At 38.5% G+C, this 19,539-nt stretch overlaps 1 protein-coding gene across 10 annotated transcripts in view; it reads left to right on the top strand.

The window, feature by feature from the left end:
- Positions 1–19,539, top strand: part of ERCC6L2 (ERCC excision repair 6 like 2) — a 155,259-nt gene that overhangs the window by 38,183 nt on the left and 97,537 nt on the right. For 7 of the 10 annotated variants that reach the window (XM_060409071.1, XM_027964231.2, XM_042243047.1 and 4 more), the window contains 6 exons: positions 3,335–3,496; positions 3,864–4,071; positions 12,294–12,434; positions 13,038–13,151; positions 13,956–14,075; positions 18,427–18,498. In XM_060409071.1, the coding sequence (XP_060265054.1) occupies positions 3,335–3,496; positions 3,864–4,071; positions 12,294–12,434; positions 13,038–13,151; positions 13,956–14,075; positions 18,427–18,498 (817 nt within the window). The remainder of the gene's footprint in view (positions 1–3,334; positions 3,497–3,863; positions 4,072–12,293; positions 12,435–13,037; positions 13,152–13,955; positions 14,076–18,426; positions 18,499–19,539) is intronic. The other 3 variants (XM_060409070.1, XM_060409069.1, XM_042243046.1) reach the window with 1 other exon arrangement.

Raw genomic sequence — 19,539 nt, 5'->3', positions numbered from 1 at the left:
CGTTCTTTACAACATCTGACTTTACTTTCAGCACCAGACACAACTGCTGCTGAGCATCATTTCTACTTTGGCCCAGCCTCTTCATTCTCTGGAGCTGTTAGTAATTGCCTTCTTCCCTAGTAGCATATTGGACACCTGACCTGGGGGGCTCATCTTCCAGCATCATATCTTTTTGCCTTTCATACTGTTCATGGGTTTCTCACAATACTGGAGGGGTCAGACATTCCCTCCTCCAGTGAACCACATTTTGTCAGTGTTGAACACTCACCTAATCCAGTTTCCATTGGCATCTGGTCGTACCATTTAAGAACTCAATAACATTAATCAGATTGTTTCTTGGCTTTCTCTGCTACTGGCATGGGATACTCCTTCCTCTGTTTCATAAGTTGTTTTGTTCATCTTCTTCCCTGCTTTTAAAATCTTGTGATTGTTTTTTCCTCTTTTCCTTCGTTCTTAATCTCTTGTCCTTTATTCAGCTTTATATTAAGAAAATGATCAAACCTATAGAAAAATTGAAGTGATAGTACATGAATATCTATATACTCAATCCCTATATTCACTGGTTGTATGTGTGCTTTTTTTGGGGGGGGGGGAGATATAAGTTTACATGTATGTTGACTATTAAATCCATTTAGTCTCTTCTAATGTAGAGCATTCCCTTGACTTTAATTTTCTAATATAAGACATTTTGAGGAGACCAGGCCAGTTGTCTCTTAGGGTGTCTCACAGATTTGTCTGATGGCTTTTTCAAAGAGTTATGTATTCCTCTACCATATGTATTTTGGTAAGCTGATTTTGATCTAAAGGCTTAATTAGATTCAGATCAGACATTTTTGACTAGAATACTTCATAAATGATACTATGGACTTCATATTATGTTACATCAGAAAATGTTAATGTCATGTTTTAGTATTAAGGTTGCAAAGTTTGTCCTATAGGCTAAGGAGATGATCATCAGATCTCTTCATTTTAAAGATATGTTTCTCCTTTTACAGTTAGAAGTAAATTGTGGGGTTATCGTTTTCTACTAGTTAAATATTCTGGTCCTTCAGTCCTTTTGCTTAGTGATATTAACATTCAGAAATTATTGTTGTCTGAATCAGTTATTTTACTGGGTTTTCAAAATAATATTTTCCTAAATTTATCATTTCTTTTACACTTATTAACAGCATTCTCCTACATTTAGAAATTATCTGCAGTTTCAACTGACATAGCAAGGTGAATGCTTGATTCTTTTGCTGCCATTTCCAATTTTCAGACTGGCGCATTGATACGGTGGTCATCCACAAAGTTTCTCTCCCATTCCCCAACCCACTTTTTTTGATTATCAGTGTGGACTCATAGATTATTGAGGTGCAATTTATATGCCATAGAATGTACCCATTTTAAGCATAGAATGGTTTTTAGTAAATTTATAAAGCTGTGCAGTTATCACCACAACACAGTTGAAGAACATTTTCATCACCTCAAACAGCTTTTTGTTTTCAGTCAGTCTTTGATCCCATCTCCAGTTCTGCTGCTGCTGCTGCTAAGTCGCTTCAGTCGTGTCTGACTCTGTGCGACCCCGTAGATGGCAGCCCACCAGGCTCCCCCATCCCTGGGATTCTCCAAGCAAGAACACTGCAGTGGGTTGCTATTTCCTTCTCCAAAGCATGAAAGTGAAAAGTGAAAGTGAAGTCGCTCAGTCATATCTGACTCTTCGCGACCCCACTAATCTGCTTTCTGTCTCTATAGAATTGCCTTTTCTGGAGATTTCATGTAAATTTCATATAACATGTAGTCTTTTGTATCAGGCTTCTTTCACTTAGCATTTTTGAGGTTCCTCCTATAACACGTTTCAGTAGTTTATTCCTTTTTATTGTTGAACAGTACTATTGTATATACCTCATTTTGTTTATCTAATGGGTGATATTTAGATTGTTTCCAGTTTGAGGCTATTATGAATAATGCTGCTGTGAACATTCATGTACAAATCTTTGAGTAAATGTAAATTTTTTATTTCTCTGGGGAAGATATCTAGGAATGAAATTGCTGAGTGGTGTAAGGAGTTTTAACATTTTCAGAAACAGCCAAAGTGTTTTTTAAAAATGTCTATACTTTGCCAAAAGCAGTGTGTCTAGTTTTCCTTGAAAATACTTAATTTTGTCAGTCTTTCCTGATTGCCAGTCAAATAGGTGTGTGGTGGTATCTCTCTCTTTTTTTTTTTTTTTCTAATTATGAACTTTTTATGTGCTTATTGGCCTTTATATATCACTTTGGTGAAGTGTCTGTTAAAATATTTTAGCATCTTTTAATTGGATTGTTTTAACTTCTGTTGAGTTATAATAGCTCTTTATATAATTCTGTATGCAAATTCTTTTATCAGATTATGATTTGCAAATATTTTCTCTGTAGCATGGCTATATTATGTCTTTTCATTTTCTTAATGATGTCTGGAAGAGCAAAAGTTTTTTTTAACTTTGATGAAGTTCTACTTACCAGATTTTTTTTATTGACCGTGCTTTTGGTGTCATAGATCTAAGAAATTTTTCTCTAACCCCAAATCATAAGAATTCTTCCTGCATTTTATAACTTTTATAATTTAGCTCTTTTTTTAGGTCTACAACCTATTTTGAGTTAATTTTTGTATATGGCATGAGATAAGAATCTAAAGTGAATTTTTTCATACAGCCCTTGGATTTTATATAGTCAGTGTTTTACACTACCCTATAGTCATTATTAATGATGCTTTAATTTTTAAATTAGTTTTCCTCCTGTGTTCTTTGGACATGCCCCCATTTGTCTTTGAAAGCATCTGTGCTTTCTCAGTCTCCAGTATTTCCCTTGCTGCATACCTGAAACCAACTATTTCTTCGTGGGATCCTGCTCCCTTTTAGTGGATTGACGACTGTGGTTGTTCATTGCTTTTGGGGTAATAATCAATCCTAAACCTTTTTAGCAGGCAGAGCTATGTAGTGCAACTTTGTAGAAATCATGAGTTTATATTGATATTTTTTATTCATAATTAGCATTATAAGTTTTGCTTATTTTATATTTATTTTTCTTTTTTATTACTTTTAAAAGATTCCTTTTGTGCTTTTAGTCATGTTTAAATGAGTTATTTCTTTTCATTGTCCCTAAACAGAATCTCTACCCTTCTATCTCCCTATACCTTTTATTTTCATGGGTTGTCCAAACTTGTGATCATTTAAACAACTAAGTGAAAATTCTGTGGAATCATCAGAGAGTAAAGAAGAAAAACTCCAAAACTTTGGTAGAGAAAACTGGCTAAAATTATATAGACTAAGAAAGGGACATTTTTTCAACCTTTTTTCCTTTTTGTCTCACTTTGTAGTTTGGAATGGTCAGCTATCATTGTAGATGAAGCTCATAGAATCAAGAATCCAAAGGCTAGAGTAACAGAAATTATGAAAGCTTTAAAATGTAATGTCCGAATTGGCCTCACTGGAACCATTCTTCAGAACAACATGAAAGAATTGTGGTGTGTTATGGACTGGTGAGTTTAGAAAATTATTTTCTCCTTTCTTAACCTTTTTTCCTAATTATGTGCTTCTGAAAAAAATTAGTTGTCTGTTTACAGAGGTGTTTTATCCCTAACATAGTATGCACAGTAAAGAGTCCCATGAAAACCCAGCTTTATATATTACTCTTGGTCCCTGAATTAAATATCTGAAGTTATTTACCAGTCCCATCATCTTATAGTTATTCACTGAAATTGTCATAAAGAACATTCTGCTTTCTTGCCTTTTGTTACTGTTATCCTTAATAAACACGTGACTTAGCGTATCTCTTGAGAGCAAAAAGAAGTCTGTTTCTTATTAGTTTAATAAAGCCTTAACATTTTTCTTATTGCTTCTATAAAGGGCTGTGCCAGGACTACTAGGTAGCAGGATCCACTTCAAGAAGCAGTTTTCTGACCCAGTAGAACATGGTCAGAGACACACAGCAACGAAAAGGGAACTAGCTACTGGCCGAAAGGCCATGCAAAGGCTTGCAAGGAAGATGTCTGGGTGGTTTCTCAGACGAACCAAGACTCTAATCAAGGATCAATTGCCTAAGAAGGAAGATCGGGTGAGAACCGCTTTTGTGTATATTAGGAATTCCTTGTCATGTTTTATTTATTCTGAAAATACTTCTTTTGAAGAGGAAATCTGTCTCCTGTGGTGTTTTATGAATACAGTTTTCTGCATTTTACTCAGTGTGAAAAAAATTGTTATGTGCAGAATTTCATAAAATATTAATCGAGCCTGAGAAATCTTCCTCACTAACTTTACTAACGTTTTATCTAACAGGTCTATTATTAGTATACATTAAACTCATTTCTCTTATTTTAGAACACGAAGGCTTTTGATACAATTCTTCCTCAAAGAGGAAAGAACTTCTTGCCCTAATGTGTTTTCTGTTCATATTTTGCCCATCTTATACTGTGTACTGTCTATAACCCAGTATGTGGTGTGCTGTGCTTAGTCACTGTCGTGTCTGACTCTTTGTCCCCCCACGGACTGTGGCCCGCCAGGCTCTTCTGTCCATGGGGATTCTCCAGGCAAGAATACTGGAGTGCATTACCATGCCTTCCTCCAGAGGATCTTCCCAACCCAGGGATCAAAGCCAGGTCTCCTGCATTGTAAGAGGATTCTTACAGTGAGCCACCAGGGAAGCCTAAGAATATTGGAGAGGGTAGCTTATCCCTTCTCCAGGGAATCTTCCTGACCCAGGAATCAAACCAGGTCAATGCAATCTCCTGCACTGTAGGCAGATTCTTTACCAGCTAAGCTACCTGGGAGGCCCAGTATGAAAAGTGAAGGTGAAAGTCGCTCAGTCATGTCCGACTCTTTGTGACCCCATGGACCATACAGTTCATGGAATTCTCCAGGCCAGAAAACTGGAGTGGGTAACCTTTCCTTCTCCAGGTGATCTTCCCAACCCAGGGATTGAACCCAGGTCTCCTGCATTGCAGGCGGGTTCTTTACCAGCTCAGTCACAAGGGAAGCCCATAACCCAGTATGTTCTTTGGTATTTTAATTCTCACTACAGAACAAAGTAGTTAAAAGCTTCTTTTTAATAGGTACATTTCCTGTAGAATGCAGTGTATATTTGCACAACTAATTTTAAGAGTTTGCATGAAAATTACAATTAAATTCTGTTAATTGTGAGAAAATTTGAAGACTTGACTCTTAACGGGATCTTTTTTATTTTTTTCAAATGTTAAACCTTTTATTTTGTATGGGCGTATAGCTGATTTGAGCATCTTTTCATGTGTTTAGTAGCCATGTATATGTCTGCTTTGGAGAAATATCTATTCAGGTCTTGTGCCCAGTTTTTGATTGGATTGTTTGTTTTTCTGGTATTGAGCTACATGAACTGATTGATATTTTGGAGATTAATTCTTTGTCAGTTTTTCATTTACTATTATTTTCTCCCATTTTAGGGTTGTCTTTTCACATTGCTTATAGTTTCCTTTGCTGTGCAAAAGCTTTTAAGTTTAATTAGGTCCCGTTTGTTTATTTTTATTTCCATTACTCTAGGATGTGGTTCACAGAGGGTCTCACTATGATTTATGTCAAGGACTGTAGTGTTTGTGTTTTCCTCTAAGAGATTTACAGTTTCTGGCCTTACATTTAAGTCTTAAATCCATTTTGAGTTTATTTTTGTATATATTTTTAGGAGGTGTTCTAGTTTCATTCTTTTTCATGTAACTGTCCAGTTTTCCCAGCACCACTCATTGACGAGACTGTCTTTTCTCCACTGTATGTTCTTACCTCCTTTGTCAAAGATAAGGTACCTATAGGCGTGTGGCTTTAACTTTGGGCTTTCTATATTGTTCCATTGGTCTATATTTCTATTTTTATGCCAGTACCATACTGTCTTGGTGACTGTAGCTTTATAGTATAGTCTCAAGTCAGGAAGGTTGATTCTTCCAGCTCCATTGTTCTTTCTCAAGGTAGCTTTGGCTGTTCGAGGTCTTTTGTGTTTCCATACACATTGTGAAAATTTTTTGTTTTGATAGTATTTTTGTCCTTTGCATTTCTGCATTGTCTGTTGTAACCTCCTTTTTCATTTCTAGTTTTCTTGATTTGATTCTTCTCCTTTTTTTTTTTTTTTTTTTTGGTAGGACTTCCCTGTAGCTCAAACGGTAAAGAATCTGCCTGCAATGCAGGAGACCAAGGTTTGATCCCTGAGTCGGGAAGATCCTCTGGAGAAGGGAATGGCAATCCACTCCAGTATTCTTGCCTGGAGAATCCCAGAGAAGCCTGGTGGGCTACAGTCCATGGGGTCGCAAAGAGTCAGACATGACTGAGCGACTAACATTTCACTTCACTTCACTTTTTTCCTTGATGAGTCTAGCTAATGAATTATCAATTATATTTTCTCAAAGAACCAGCATTTAGTTTTATTGATCTTTGATATTATCTCCTTCATTTCTATTTCATTTATTTCTACTTCGGTCTTTATGATTTCTTTCCTTCTACTAACTTCAGGGGCTTTTTTTTTCCCCCCCCACTCGTCTTTTTCTAGTTGCTTTAGGTGTAGAGTTAGGTTGTTTATTTGATGTTTCTCCTGTTTCTTGAAGTAGGGTTGTATTGCTATAAACTTGGCTCTTACGGGCCTGCTTTTCCTACATCCCATAGATTTTGAATTGTCCTGTTTTCATTGTTGTTTGCTTCTAGGTATTTTTTGATTTCCTCTTTAATTTCTTCAGTGACCTCTTAGTTACTCAGAAGCATGTTGTTTATCCTCCATGTGTTTGTAGTTTATTTTATAGCCTTTTTCCTGTAGTTGTTACCTAATCTTACAGTGTTGTAGTCAGAAAAGATGCTTGAAATGACCTCCCGTTTTTTTAAATTTACCAAGGCTTGATTTATGACATAAGATGTGGTTTATTCTGGAGAATGTTCTATGTGCATTTGAGAAATAAGTGAAATCTACTGTTTTTAAATGAAATCCCCTGTACATATTTATTAGGTCCAACTGTTTCAATGTATCGCTTAAAGCTTGTTTCTCCTTATTAATTTTTTGTTTGGATGATCTGTCCATTGGTGTCAATGGGGTGTTAAAGTACCCCACTATTATTGTGTTTCTGTCCATTTTCCCTTTAATAGTTGTTAGAATTTGCCTCATGTATTGAGGTGCTCCAGTGCTGGGTATGTATATATTTATGATTCTTGTATCTTCTTACAGTTGATTTCTCAGTCACTATATAGTGTCCTTCATTGTCTCTGATAATGGTCTTTAACGTCTGTTTTGTCTCATATAAGTATTGGTACTCCCATTTTCTTTTCATTTCCATTTGCATGGGATATCTTTTTCCAGCCCCTCACTTTCATTCTGTATGTGTCCGTATCTGAGGTGGTTCTCTTTTAGACAGCATATATAGGGGTCTTGTCTATGTATCTGTTGAACCAATCTGTGTCTTTGGTTGGAGCATTTAATCCATTTACACTTTTAAGGTAATTATTGATATGTATGATCCTATTACCATTTACTTAATTGTTTTGGGTTTGTTTTTGTAGGCCTTTTCTTTCACTTATGCTTCTTGTCTAGAGAAGTACCTTTAGTATTTGTTATAAAGCTGGTTTGGTGTTGCTGAATCCTCTTAACTTTGCTTGTCTGTGAAGCTTGTGATGTCTCCTCTGAATCTGAATGAAATCCTTGCTGGGTAGAGTACTCTTGGTTGTACCTTTTTCTTTTCATCACTTTAAGTATTCTGCCACTCCCTTCTAGCCTGCAGTTTCTGTTGAAAAATCAGCTGTTAGCCTTATAAGGATCCCCTTGTATGTTATTTGTTGGTTTTCCTTTGCTGCTTTTAATATTTGTTCTTTGTGTTTAATTTTTGTTAGTTTGATTAATATGTGTCTTGGTATCTTTCTCCTTGGGTTTATCCTATATGGGACTCTCCAGGCTTCCTGGACTTGGGTGGCTATTTCCTTTTCCATGTTTGGGAAATTTTTGACTATAAGCTCCTCAAATATTTTCTCATACCCTTACTTTTTCTCTTCTTCTGGAAGCCCTATAATTTGGATGTTGGTGCACTTAGTGTTGTTCCAGAGGTCTCTGAGGCTCTTCTCATTCCTTTTTAGTCTTTTTTTCTTTATTCTGCTCTGCTTCAGTTATTTCTGCCATTCTGTCTGTCAGCTCACATAGACACTCTTCTGCCTGTTATTCTGCTGTTGGTTCCCTCTAGTCTAATTGTAATATCAGTTATTGTTCACTGTTGACTGTCTGTTCTTCATTCCTGCTAGGTTCTTGTTAAACATTTCTTGCATCTTCTCAGTCACCCCCTCCATTATATTCATCGGTGCCTCCATCTTATTTCCAAGATGTGGGTCATCATTACAAGCATTATTCTGCATTCATTTTCAGGTAGACTGAATATTTCCTCCTTGTTTGTTTGGTCTTGGGAGTTTTTACTATGTTCCTTCAACTGCTGCATGTTTATCTGTCTTTTCATTTCATTTAATTTACTGTGTTTGGGGTCTCCTTTCTGCAGACTGGAAGGTCATAGTTTCTCATAATTGTGGAGGCTGCCTCCATTGGTGAGGTTGGACCAGTGATTGTGAAGGCTTCCTAGTTTGGGGGACTTGGGCCTCTGTTCTGGTTGATTGAGCTGCATCTTGTTTCTCTGAAGGGCAGCGCCATATTCAGTAGTGTGCTGGGGTGTCTACTGGCTTGGTATGGCTTTGGACAGCGTGTCTGCTAGTGGGCAGAATTGAGTTCCTGTTTCGCTGAAGTTTGGCCTGACATGTGCAGCTCTAAAGCTTGCTTGGCCTTTGTGGGAAGCTTGGTCTTAGCTTTGAGATAGAGGCCTTTGGGAGTGCTCTTGTTGATTAATGTTCCATGGGTTTGGGAGTTCTCTGGTGATCCAGAGTCCTGGACTCAGGTCTCCCACCTAGGAAGTTCAGGTCCAGCTCCTTACTGTAGCACCAGGACTTCACAGATTACACAGCACAGAAAACAAAACCCCAAGAATAATGGTGAAAACAACACTCAACAGGCCATAGCACCCAAAGAAACTCACATACTTACAAAAGAGAAAGAAGAGAGAAAAAAGAGAAGAGAAAAAACCAGAAAGGATAAATCAGGAGTTAAAAAAGAAGAGAGTAGTCAAACCAGTAGGCAAACTTATAAATGAAAATGAATACGAAAAACTAGCAAAAACACAAAATCAAAAACATGGGAAAATACAATATAACTAAAGAGTACTGTAAAAGTAGGAAAATAAAATGACTTTATTTAAAAATAAGATGTTTCAAAAATAGGAAAAAGTATATTTTAAAAAAGAAAAAAGAGTAATGAAGAAAATACTTTGGCCACCTGATGTGAAGAACTGACTGCTTGGAAGTCAGGAGGAAGCATCCTCCTGATGCTGGGAAAGACTGAAGTCAGGAGGAGAAGGGGATGACAGAGGATGAGATGGTTGGGTGTCATCACCAACGGGATGGACATGAGTTTGAGCAAGCTCTGGGAGTTGGTGATGGACAGGGAAGCCTGATGTGCTGCAGTCCATGGTGTTGCAAAGAGACACAGCTGAGCGACTGAACTGAACTGAATGAAGAAAAACAACGTTAGAACAATATGGAAAATAAAACAAAAATAGAATGATGTTAAGAAGAATGTCCTCATGATTTCTCCATTGACTTCTCCACACAGTGTGCTCTAGTCAATCTGCCTACTCAGAAAGTCCTCCAGTATTTCTAGGAAAATCTCTGGATCTGTTATTGTCAGTGTGAGGTTAGCTCAGATTCAGATCTTCCCTTACTCCAGCTTATACTTGCTCCCCAAAGCCACAATTGCCCCTAGAGTTCACAGTCTCAGGCTTATTGTGGGGATTTAATCCATTGCATCTGCGGCTACAGGAGTGATTTCCCCTTTTCTCCTTTGCTCACAGAGCTCCTGGTGTTCCACTTTGGTTCTGGCCCTGTCTCTGCTTGTAGGCTGCCCTCTGGTGTTTGTTCCCTGCCCAGACAGGAGGGGGCGAAAGTAGCAGCTTATTGAGGCTCACTTGCTCAGTTGGGCTGGGGAGAGAGAGGGGTAGGGCAGACACAGTTGGGGTGTGTGGAGAGTGCCCGCTGTGACTGAGACGTGCAGGAAATCCCTTAAGTCTGAGGTGGATTGTGTGCTCCCCAGGGGGGTTGGCCCTGGGTTTTGGGTCCCTCAGTAGAGCCAAGCTGCTCAGGCTCCCAGGAAGGTATGGTCAATGACCCGTGCTCACTCACAGCATGGTGGCAGCTGTGACCTCTGGAGTTGAAACTGTAGTGGCCTCCTGTCTTCTGCCTTTGGCATTCACACCTGCTTTTCTTCTTCTGGGGTCCCAGACTGCAGCTGGCTTATCCCACCTCCGGCACTGGTGAAGGTGAAGTCCTGCATTCTCCATGTGCAGAGTTAGAGCATTCCCGTGGCAGTAGTCTCTTGCCTCTATGGTGGGCCCAGGCTTCTCTCTGTACTCCCTCAGCTGTGTGTTGCTAGTTCCCTCAGAATATCTTCACGACAGCCAATGCCGGTCCTTTCCCTGGGGTCTCATCCCAAAGCCTGAGCGCTGAGCCTGCGCTCGCTGCTGTGGGCATGTAAGCCACTTCTTGCCTGGGGAGTGCTGTCTGGTACAGTCTCTGTGGGGAACTCTCTCCATTTTGCCTTGCCAGCTCCTTCTCCTCTGAGGTTCCAAAGCTCCTCCCAGACTCTGCCTGCGAGAAGGTTTCTGAGTGTGTGGAGACATTTCCGCCTTCACAAACTCCCTCCCCTATGGCACAGGTCCTGATCCTGAAATCCTTTGTCTCTTTTTTTATCCTTATCTTCTGCCCTGTCTCATTCTGTGGAGATTGACTTGCCTTTTTGGAAATCCCCAGGGTCTTCTGCCAGCATCCAGAATGTATTCTGTAGGAGTTGTTCCACACGCAGATGAATTTTTGATTTGTTTGTGGAGGGGAAGGTAATCTCCCTGTCTTATTCTTCCATCATCTTAAAAGTCCCCGCCTCTGAGAATAAATGTTAAATGTTCTCACCATACACGCAAAAAGTAGTTATGTGACATGATGAATGTGTTAACTAGCCATATCACTGTGTTTATAATTTTACAATAAAATCACATATCAAATCATAATGTTGTACACTGTAAACTTATATGTTAATTATATCTTAATAAACTTGGGGTAAAATAATAACTCAGAATTTCCCCCTGTATCTTAATCATTGACCCTATCTTCAATATTCTCTTTTTATTCTTATGTCTGCAATTTGTCTTCTTTTTGCAGTAATGTTCTGTTGTAATGATACACACATATAAATATTTTTAAATAGATGGCTTTCCCTCTTATTCACATTCCTCAAAGTCCTACTATGTATATATTTAGTTTTATGACCCTGGTTACATACAGCTGTGTCTCGAAGAACTTTACCAGTTTCCAGACTACCAGAAATATAAGCAAAATGTATCCCCGATTACTTACTGGCATTATTTTCTGTGTTTTCTTCTTTTCTTGAATTTGGGCACAAGGTGGCAATTTTACAAGTTTTGCCTTCATGTGTATTTGTTTAATTCTTATATTTACTAATTTTGGGAATTTATAGCAAAAATACTTTATCCTATCTTCAGTAATAGGGAGTTTTAAATTTTTTTTTCCAAATTTTCAAGTAATTCACTAAGTATTATCTGTGTCATTGTTCTAAAAATCTTTCCTTTTCTAGTTTTTTATTTGACCTAAACTTTAATCACTTATTTGCATGATGAGCTAATAATGTGGAACGCTGAAAAGACCCACAATAATATGTTGAGAAATTTATTAGGAAATCACATGCTTGGCTTTTTCACATTTTGAGTTTTTAAAATTAAAGAACAAACTGTGAGATTTATTTGGAAAGTATAATTTGTATAGTTTAGGAAAGGTGATAGCATAGAATTAGGAGAGATTTTCTTGTATTTTTCTATTATACAGTGATGTGTGTGCATATATGCTAAGTTGCTTCAGTAGTGTCTAACTCTTTGTGAACCTACGGACCATAGCCCCCCAGGCTCCTCGGTCTATGGGATCCACCAGGCAAAAATACTGGAGTAGGTTGCCATGCCCTTCAGGGGATCTTCCCGACTCAGGGAGCGAATCCACGTCTCCTGCGTTGGCAGGCAGGCTCTTCACCACTAGCGCCACCTGGGAAGCCCATATAATGATTACATGGGCTAGTCATGTAAGAAAAATTACAGTTTATGAGCAGTTTTCACTCTTACAGTCTGTGAAACCTGATGTGCATTGTAGTTATCATTGATGTAAAAATACTAATAACTACCTTCTATTTTATCTTGACAGATGGTATATTGTTCTCTGACAGATTTTCAAAAAGCTGTCTATCAAACAGTATTAGAAACCGAAGATGTGTCTTTGATACTTCAATCTTCTGAGCCCTGTACCTGCAGCAGTGGCCAGAGAAGGAGAAATTGTTGTTATAAGGTAAGTATTTCAGTATGGTATGTTTCCCTGGTAGCTCAGATGATAAAGGATCCTCCTGCAATGCAGAAGACCTCCGTTCACTCCCTGGGCTGGGAAGATCCCCTGGAGGAGGGCATGGCAATGCCTCTAGTATTCTTGCCTGGAGAATCCCCATGGACAGAGGAGCCTGATGGGCTACAATCCACGGGGTTGCAGAGTCCGACACAACTGAGTGAGTAAGCACATTACATGATATCTTTACTGTCTTGTTTTTGATTACACAGTACTCAGTTCTAGTATCAGATAAGTAGCACATAATATAACTTTTCCTCATGGTTTTTTATCTGTAGAAGCTGTGTCACCGTGTATACTTCCTGGAATGAGGACTTTCTCTGCTCTTTTATTAAAAACACCATTGTGTCATGGTTTACCAAAAGTACAATTCCATATTAGTGATTCATGGATATTTTGTGTATCATTTGACCATTATTTTCTCATAATGTATTATGCTGATAGTAACCAGATAATAAATATTACTGTAAGTGATATATTTTTGGTGTAGTTAGTTATATCACCATGTTAGTCCCTTGCTTATTTTTATTTTCTGTACTTTTATGGTTACAGACCAATTCACAGGGTGAAACAGTGAAAACCTTGTATTTCAGTTACCTTGCAGTCCTTCAGAAGGTAGCTAACCATGTGGCATTACTGCAGACTGCTAGCACCTCTAAACAACAGGTTTGGGTTGGCTTTTTAAATTTCTTTGTGATCCTATTTAGTGTATTTGGTATAAAATTTCTTAGCCAAATATCCTTAAGTTATCTTTGTATGAAATTTAAGAGGTAACTGACTTGCTTGTTTTTTAATTTAGATGTCAGAGAAGTTTATGTATTTAAATTTTTAATCAAAGTGAGAAAAGTTAACCTTAAATCTTTTTTTATGCCTCTGATACGTTCATATTATTTTCATTTTCCTAATAACTTTTGATATATTACCAACTAAACATATTTGATGAGTCCATCCTAATTCCACTAATAATGTATCTAATTATGTTTATCTAATCTATTGTATTAAATGAGGCTTTATAATAATCTGTATATTAAATATTTAGTAAAAATCAGTAATTTAAAAATTTAGACACACATGGAATCATTGACTTTAGTCATGTCAGCTGTGTCTAAAGCACAGTGTAAATAAAAAGATCTTTTTAAAAGCTTTCTGTATAATGTTTTCATATTTTGCTTTCGTGTGATAGGCTTGAGGCTGTTAAAATGTAATTTTAAAAGACTACTCTTTGAGAAGTATCCAATTCCTTATTTTGAAAATCGTAAAAAAGTAACAGTAAAATTAGTAACCATATCACTATCTGAGAACTCATCAAAACCTTACATGTTTAACATATCACTTTAAGGTATTTTAAATTAAAGAAGGTAAAACTTTCAACCTAATACATTCCTTCTAAATATATTTTTTATAAATATTTTCAAATTATACAGGATTAAAAGTGCTGAGATTTTTTTTCTTTTTCCTTTTCCCCTTAAGGAAACACTTATCAAAAGGATATGTGATCAGGTATTTTCCAGATTCCCAGATTTTGTGCAAAAAAGCAAAGATGCAGCCTTTGAAACACTTTCTGACCCAAAATACAGTGGAAAAATGAAGGTAAGTTGTTAACTCTTTCAGTTTGCATACATGCAAGGATGATGTATTTAAAAGTTTTAATATTTATGCAAGGAGATCCAACCAGTCCATCCTAAAGGAGATCAGTCCTGGGTGTTCATTGGAAGGACTGATGTTGAAGCTGAAACTCCAATACTTTGGCCACCTGATGGGAAGAGCTGACTCATTTGAAAAGACCCTGATGCTGGGAAAGATTGAAGGCAGGAGGAGAAGGGGACAACAGAGATGAAATGGTTGGATGGCATCACCTACTCGATGGCCATGGGTTTGGGTGGACTCTGGGAATTGGTGATGGACAGGGAGGCCTGGCGTGCTGTGGTTCATGGGATCGCAAAGAGCTGGACACGACTGAGTGACTGAACTGAACTGAACTGAAATAAAATAGGTTGTCTTTATTATATAGTTCAGAAAAACCTTATGCTTAGTACAGAAAATTTCTTTTCTTTCCTTTGTGGTTTTCTTTTCCACAGTGTTTGGAGCTGTCATTGCCAGATGTATAAGTGCCTGTTTTAAAAATAACAGTATTACTACTATTACACAGGCTTTGGATTATTTGCTTCCTCTCTAAACATACTGCATATGGGGGCAAATTATTGGCATTTTGGCATCAAAATCAAATCTGGAATTCAGGACTTACTGTAATAGAGAAACAGAGGGGATTAAATGAGAAGAGGTATATATCTGACTGATTGTTGTAGAAAATAAATATCAGAGTTTTTAGAAAGTAGGTGTAATTAAACACATTTTATTACATATACTTAAAGAAAATTTGTATACTTACTAAAAGAAATTTGTTATTGTTCAGTCTCTAAGTTACGTCCTACTCTTTGCAACAGCATGGACCTGCGGCAATCCATGGTCCTCTGCCATCCACTGTCTCCTGGAGTTGGCTCGAATTCATGTCCATTGAGTTGGTGATGCTCTCCAACTATCTCATTCTCTGTCACCTTCTCATTTTGCCTTCAGTCTTTGCCAGCATCAGGGTCTTTTCCAATGAATCAGCTCTTCGCACCAGATGGCCAAAGATTCAGCTTCAGCATCATTCCTTCCAATGAATATTCATGATTGATTTCCTTTAGGATTGACTGATTGGATCTCCTTGCAGTCCAAGGGACTCTCAAAAGTCTTCTTTCTCTAGCACTACAATTCAAAAACATCAATTCTTCAGCACTCAGCCTCTTTATGGTCCAGCTCTCACAACTGTACATGACTACTGGAAAAACCATAGCTTTGTAGGCACGGTGATGTCTCTGCTTTCTAGCATGTTATCTAGGTTTGTCATAGCTTTACTTTCAAGGAGCAAGTGCCTTCTCATTTCATGGCTGCAGTCACTGAAGTGATTTTGCAGCCCAAGAAAAGAAAATCTGTCACTACTTCCACGTTTTACCTTTCATTTTGCCATGAAGTGATGGGACTGGATGCCATGATCTTGTGTATGTGTGTGTGAATTGTTCACTCCTACTCTTCACGACTCCACGGGGTGTAGTCTGCCAGGCTCCTCCGTCCATGGGATTTTCCAGGCAAGAATACTGGAGTGGGTTGCCATTGGGATCTTCCCAACCCAGGGATCGAACTCGGGTCTCCCACATTGCAGGCAGACGCTGTACCCTCTGAGCCAACCAGGGAAGCCCCAACTAAGCCATGATCTTAGTTTTTAAATTAGAAATACCAAGGGAACATTTCATGCAAAGATGGGCTCGATAAAGGACAGAAATGGTCTGGACCTAACAGAAGCAGAAGATATTAAGAAGAGGTGGCAAGAATACACGGGAGAACTGTACAAAAAAGATCTTCATGACCCAGATAATCATGATGATGTGATCACTAATATAGAACCAGACATCCTGGAATGTGAAGTCAAGTGGGCCTTAGAAAGCATCACTACAAACAAAGCTAGTGGAGGTGATGGAATTCCAGTTGAACTGTTTCAAATCCTCAAAGATGAAGCTGTGAAAGTGCTGCACTCAATATGCCAGCAAGTTTGGAAAACTCAGCAGTGGCCACAGGACTGGAAAAGGTCAGTTTTCATTCCAATTTCAAAGAAAGGCAATGCCAAAGAATGCTCAAACTACCACACAGTTGCACTCATCTCACATGCTAGTAAAGTAATGCTCCAGATTCTCCAAGCCAGACTTCAGCAATATGTGAACCGTGAACTCCCTGATGTTCAAGGTGGTTTTAGAAAAAGCAGAGGAACCAGAGATCAAATTGCCAACATCTGCTGGATCATGGAAAAAGCAAGAGAGTTCCAGAAAAACATCCATTTCTGCTTTACTGACTATGCCAAAGCCTTTGACTGTGTGGATCACAACAAACTGGAAAATTCTGAAAGAGATAGGAATACCAGACCACCTGCCCTGCCTCTTGAGAAATCTGTATGCAGGTCAGGAAGCAACAGTTAGAATTGGACAAGGAACAACAGACTGGTTCCAGATAGGAAAAGGAGTACGTCAAGGCTGTATATTGTCACCCTGCTTATTTAACTTCTATGCAGAGTACATCATGAGAAACGCTGGACTGGAAGAAACACAAGCTGGAATCAAGATCGCCAGGAGAAATATCAATAACCTCAGATATGCAGGTGACACCACCCTTATGGCAGAAAGTGAAGAGGAGCTAAAAAGCCTCTTGATGAAAGTAAAAGAGGAGAGTGAAAAAGTTGGCTTAAAGCTCAACATTCAGAAAACGAAGATCATGGCATCTGGTCCTATCACTTCATGGGAAATAGATGGGGAAACAGTAGAAACAGTGTCAGATTTATTTTTTTGGGCTCCAAAAATCACTGCAGATGGTGACTGCAGCCATGAAATTAAAAGACGCTTTACTCCTTGGAGGAAAAGTTATGACCAACCTTGATAGTATATTCAAAAGCAGAGACATTACTTTGCCGACTAAGGTCCGTCTAGTCAAGGCTATGGTTCTTCCTGTGGTCATGTATGGATGTGAGTTGGACTGTGAAGAAGGCTGAGCACCGAAGGATTGATGCTTTTGAACTGTGGTGTTGGAGAAGACTCTTGAGAGTCCCTTGGACTGCAAGGAGATCCAACCAGTCCATTCTGAAGGAGATCAACCCTGGGATTTCTTTGAAAGGAATGATGCTAAAGCTGAAGCTCCAGTACTTTGGCCACCTCATGTGAAGAGTTGACTCATTGGAAAAGACTCTGATGCTGGGCGGGATTGGGGACAGGAGGGGAAGGGGACGACCAAGGATGAGGTGGCTGGATGGCATCACGGATTCGATAGACATGAGTCTGAGTGAACTCCGGGAATTGGTGATAGACAGGGAGGTCTGGCGTGCTGTGATTCATGGGGTCGCAAAGAGTCGGACACAACCGAGCGACTGAACTGAACTGAACTGAACTGAGTTTCAAGCCAGCTTTTTCACTCTCCTCTTCACCCTCATCAGGAGGCTCTTTGGTTCCTCTTCAGTTTATACCATTAGAATGGTACAATATGTATATCTGACATATATATGTGTGTGTGTGTATATATATATATATATACACACACACATATTTCTGACACTTTAACAGCATCATCTTTTAGGATTATAAATAACTCAGCTGTAGTTCTGTTACCTCCACTAGTTTTGTTTGTAGTAATTAGTAATGCTTCCTAAGGCTTACTTGACTTAACACTCCAGCACGTCTGGCTCTAGGTAAGTGTCTGCACCATTGCGGTTTTCTGGGTCATTAAGACCTTTTTTCGTATAGTCCTTCTGTGTACACCTTTTCTTAATCTCTTCTGCTTCTGTTAGGTCCATACCATTTCTGTCCTTCATTGTGCCCATCCTTGCATGAAATATTCCCTTGATATCTCTAGTTTTCTTGATATCTCTAGTTTTCTTGATATTAGATAGATATCTAGGCCCAAGTCCTAAAAGAAGTACTGTTCTGTAATTTAGTTTCTGAACATACTATAAGTATAAAAAAAGTGTTTTTGGAAATTAATCAATTTAAATGCATCTCATAATCTAAAATGCTTTCTTTTTATTAATCCAGATGAGATGAACTAAGTCCTTGAGCAATTTAATTTACCTCATTTTTAACAATATGATGATGAATTTCAGTTCAGTTCAGTTCAGTTCAGTAGCTCAGTTGTGTCCGACTCTTTGCGACCCCATCAATCGCAGCACACCAGGCCTCCCTGTCCATCACCATCTCATGTAATATCTAATACTTTAAACTTGGAAAAGATGAAGGGAATTATCAAAGTTTACTGAGATTATATTGTATAAAATAATTTTTTAAAAAATTCTTAAGTGTTGTTTATGTATATAAAGTATACTTTTTATTGAAACTGGTTCACTGATGTTCTTGTGGTTCTCTTCCAGGTTCTTCAGCAGCTTTTAAATCACTGCAGGAAAAACAAAGATAAAGTTCTTCTTTTCTCCTTTTCCACCAAGGTGAGTTTTGTGTGAAGCATATTTTCGATTGATTCAGGTCTAGTTCCTGAGGCCTAAAAGTCTGTAAAGAGGTCTCTGTATCTTAAAGAGATTTAAAAAAACATCGAGCCACATTTACTGCTTATGTATCTTCTGTGAGTTCAGTTCAGTTCAGTTTAGTCGCTCAGTCGTGTCCAACTCTTTCTGACCCCATGGACTGCAACACGCCAGGCTTCCCTGTCCATCACCAACTCCTGGAAATTACTCAAGCTCCTGTCCATTGAGTTGGTGATGCCATCCAGCCATCTCATCCTCTGTCATCCCCTTCTCCTCCCACCTTCAATCATTCCCAGCATCAGAGTCTTTTCAAATGAGTAGGTTCTTTGCATCAGGTGGCCAGAGTATTGGAATTTCAGCTTCAGAATCAGTCCTTCCAGTGAATACTCAGGACTGATTTCCTTCAGGATGGACTGGTTGGATCTCCTTGCTGTCCAAGAAGCTCTCAAGAATCTTCTCCAACATCACAGTTCAAAAGCATCAATTCTTTGGCGTTCAGGTTTCTTTATAGTCCAACTCTTAACATCCATACATGACTACTGGAAAAACCATAGCCTTGACTAGATAGACCTTTATTGGCAAAGTAATGTCTCTGCTTTTAAATATGCTGTCTAGGTTGGTTATAACTTAACTTGCAAGGAGCAGGCATCCTTTAATTTCATGACCACGGTCACCATCTGCAGTGATTTTGGAGTCCAAAAAATAAGTCTGTCACTGTTTCCCCGTCTATTTGCCATGAAGTGATGAGACCAGAAGTGTTGATCTTTGTTTTCTGAATGTTGAGCTTTAAGCCAACTTTTTCACTCTCCTCTTTGACTTTCATCAAGAGGCTTTTTAGTTCTTCTTCACTTTCTGCCATAAGGGTGGTATCATCTGCATATCTGAGGTTATTGATATTTCTCCTGGCAATCTTGATTCCAGCTTGTGTTTCTTCCAGTCCAGCGTTTCTCATGATGTACTCTGCATATAAGTTAAATAAGCAGGGTGACAATATACAGCCTTGAC

Source organism: Ovis aries, chromosome 2 (genome assembly GCF_016772045.2).
Source record: "Ovis aries strain OAR_USU_Benz2616 breed Rambouillet chromosome 2, ARS-UI_Ramb_v3.0, whole genome shotgun sequence".
Taxonomy (NCBI): domain Eukaryota; kingdom Metazoa; phylum Chordata; class Mammalia; order Artiodactyla; family Bovidae; genus Ovis; species Ovis aries.
This window is presented reverse-complemented; position numbering and strand designations above follow the sequence as displayed.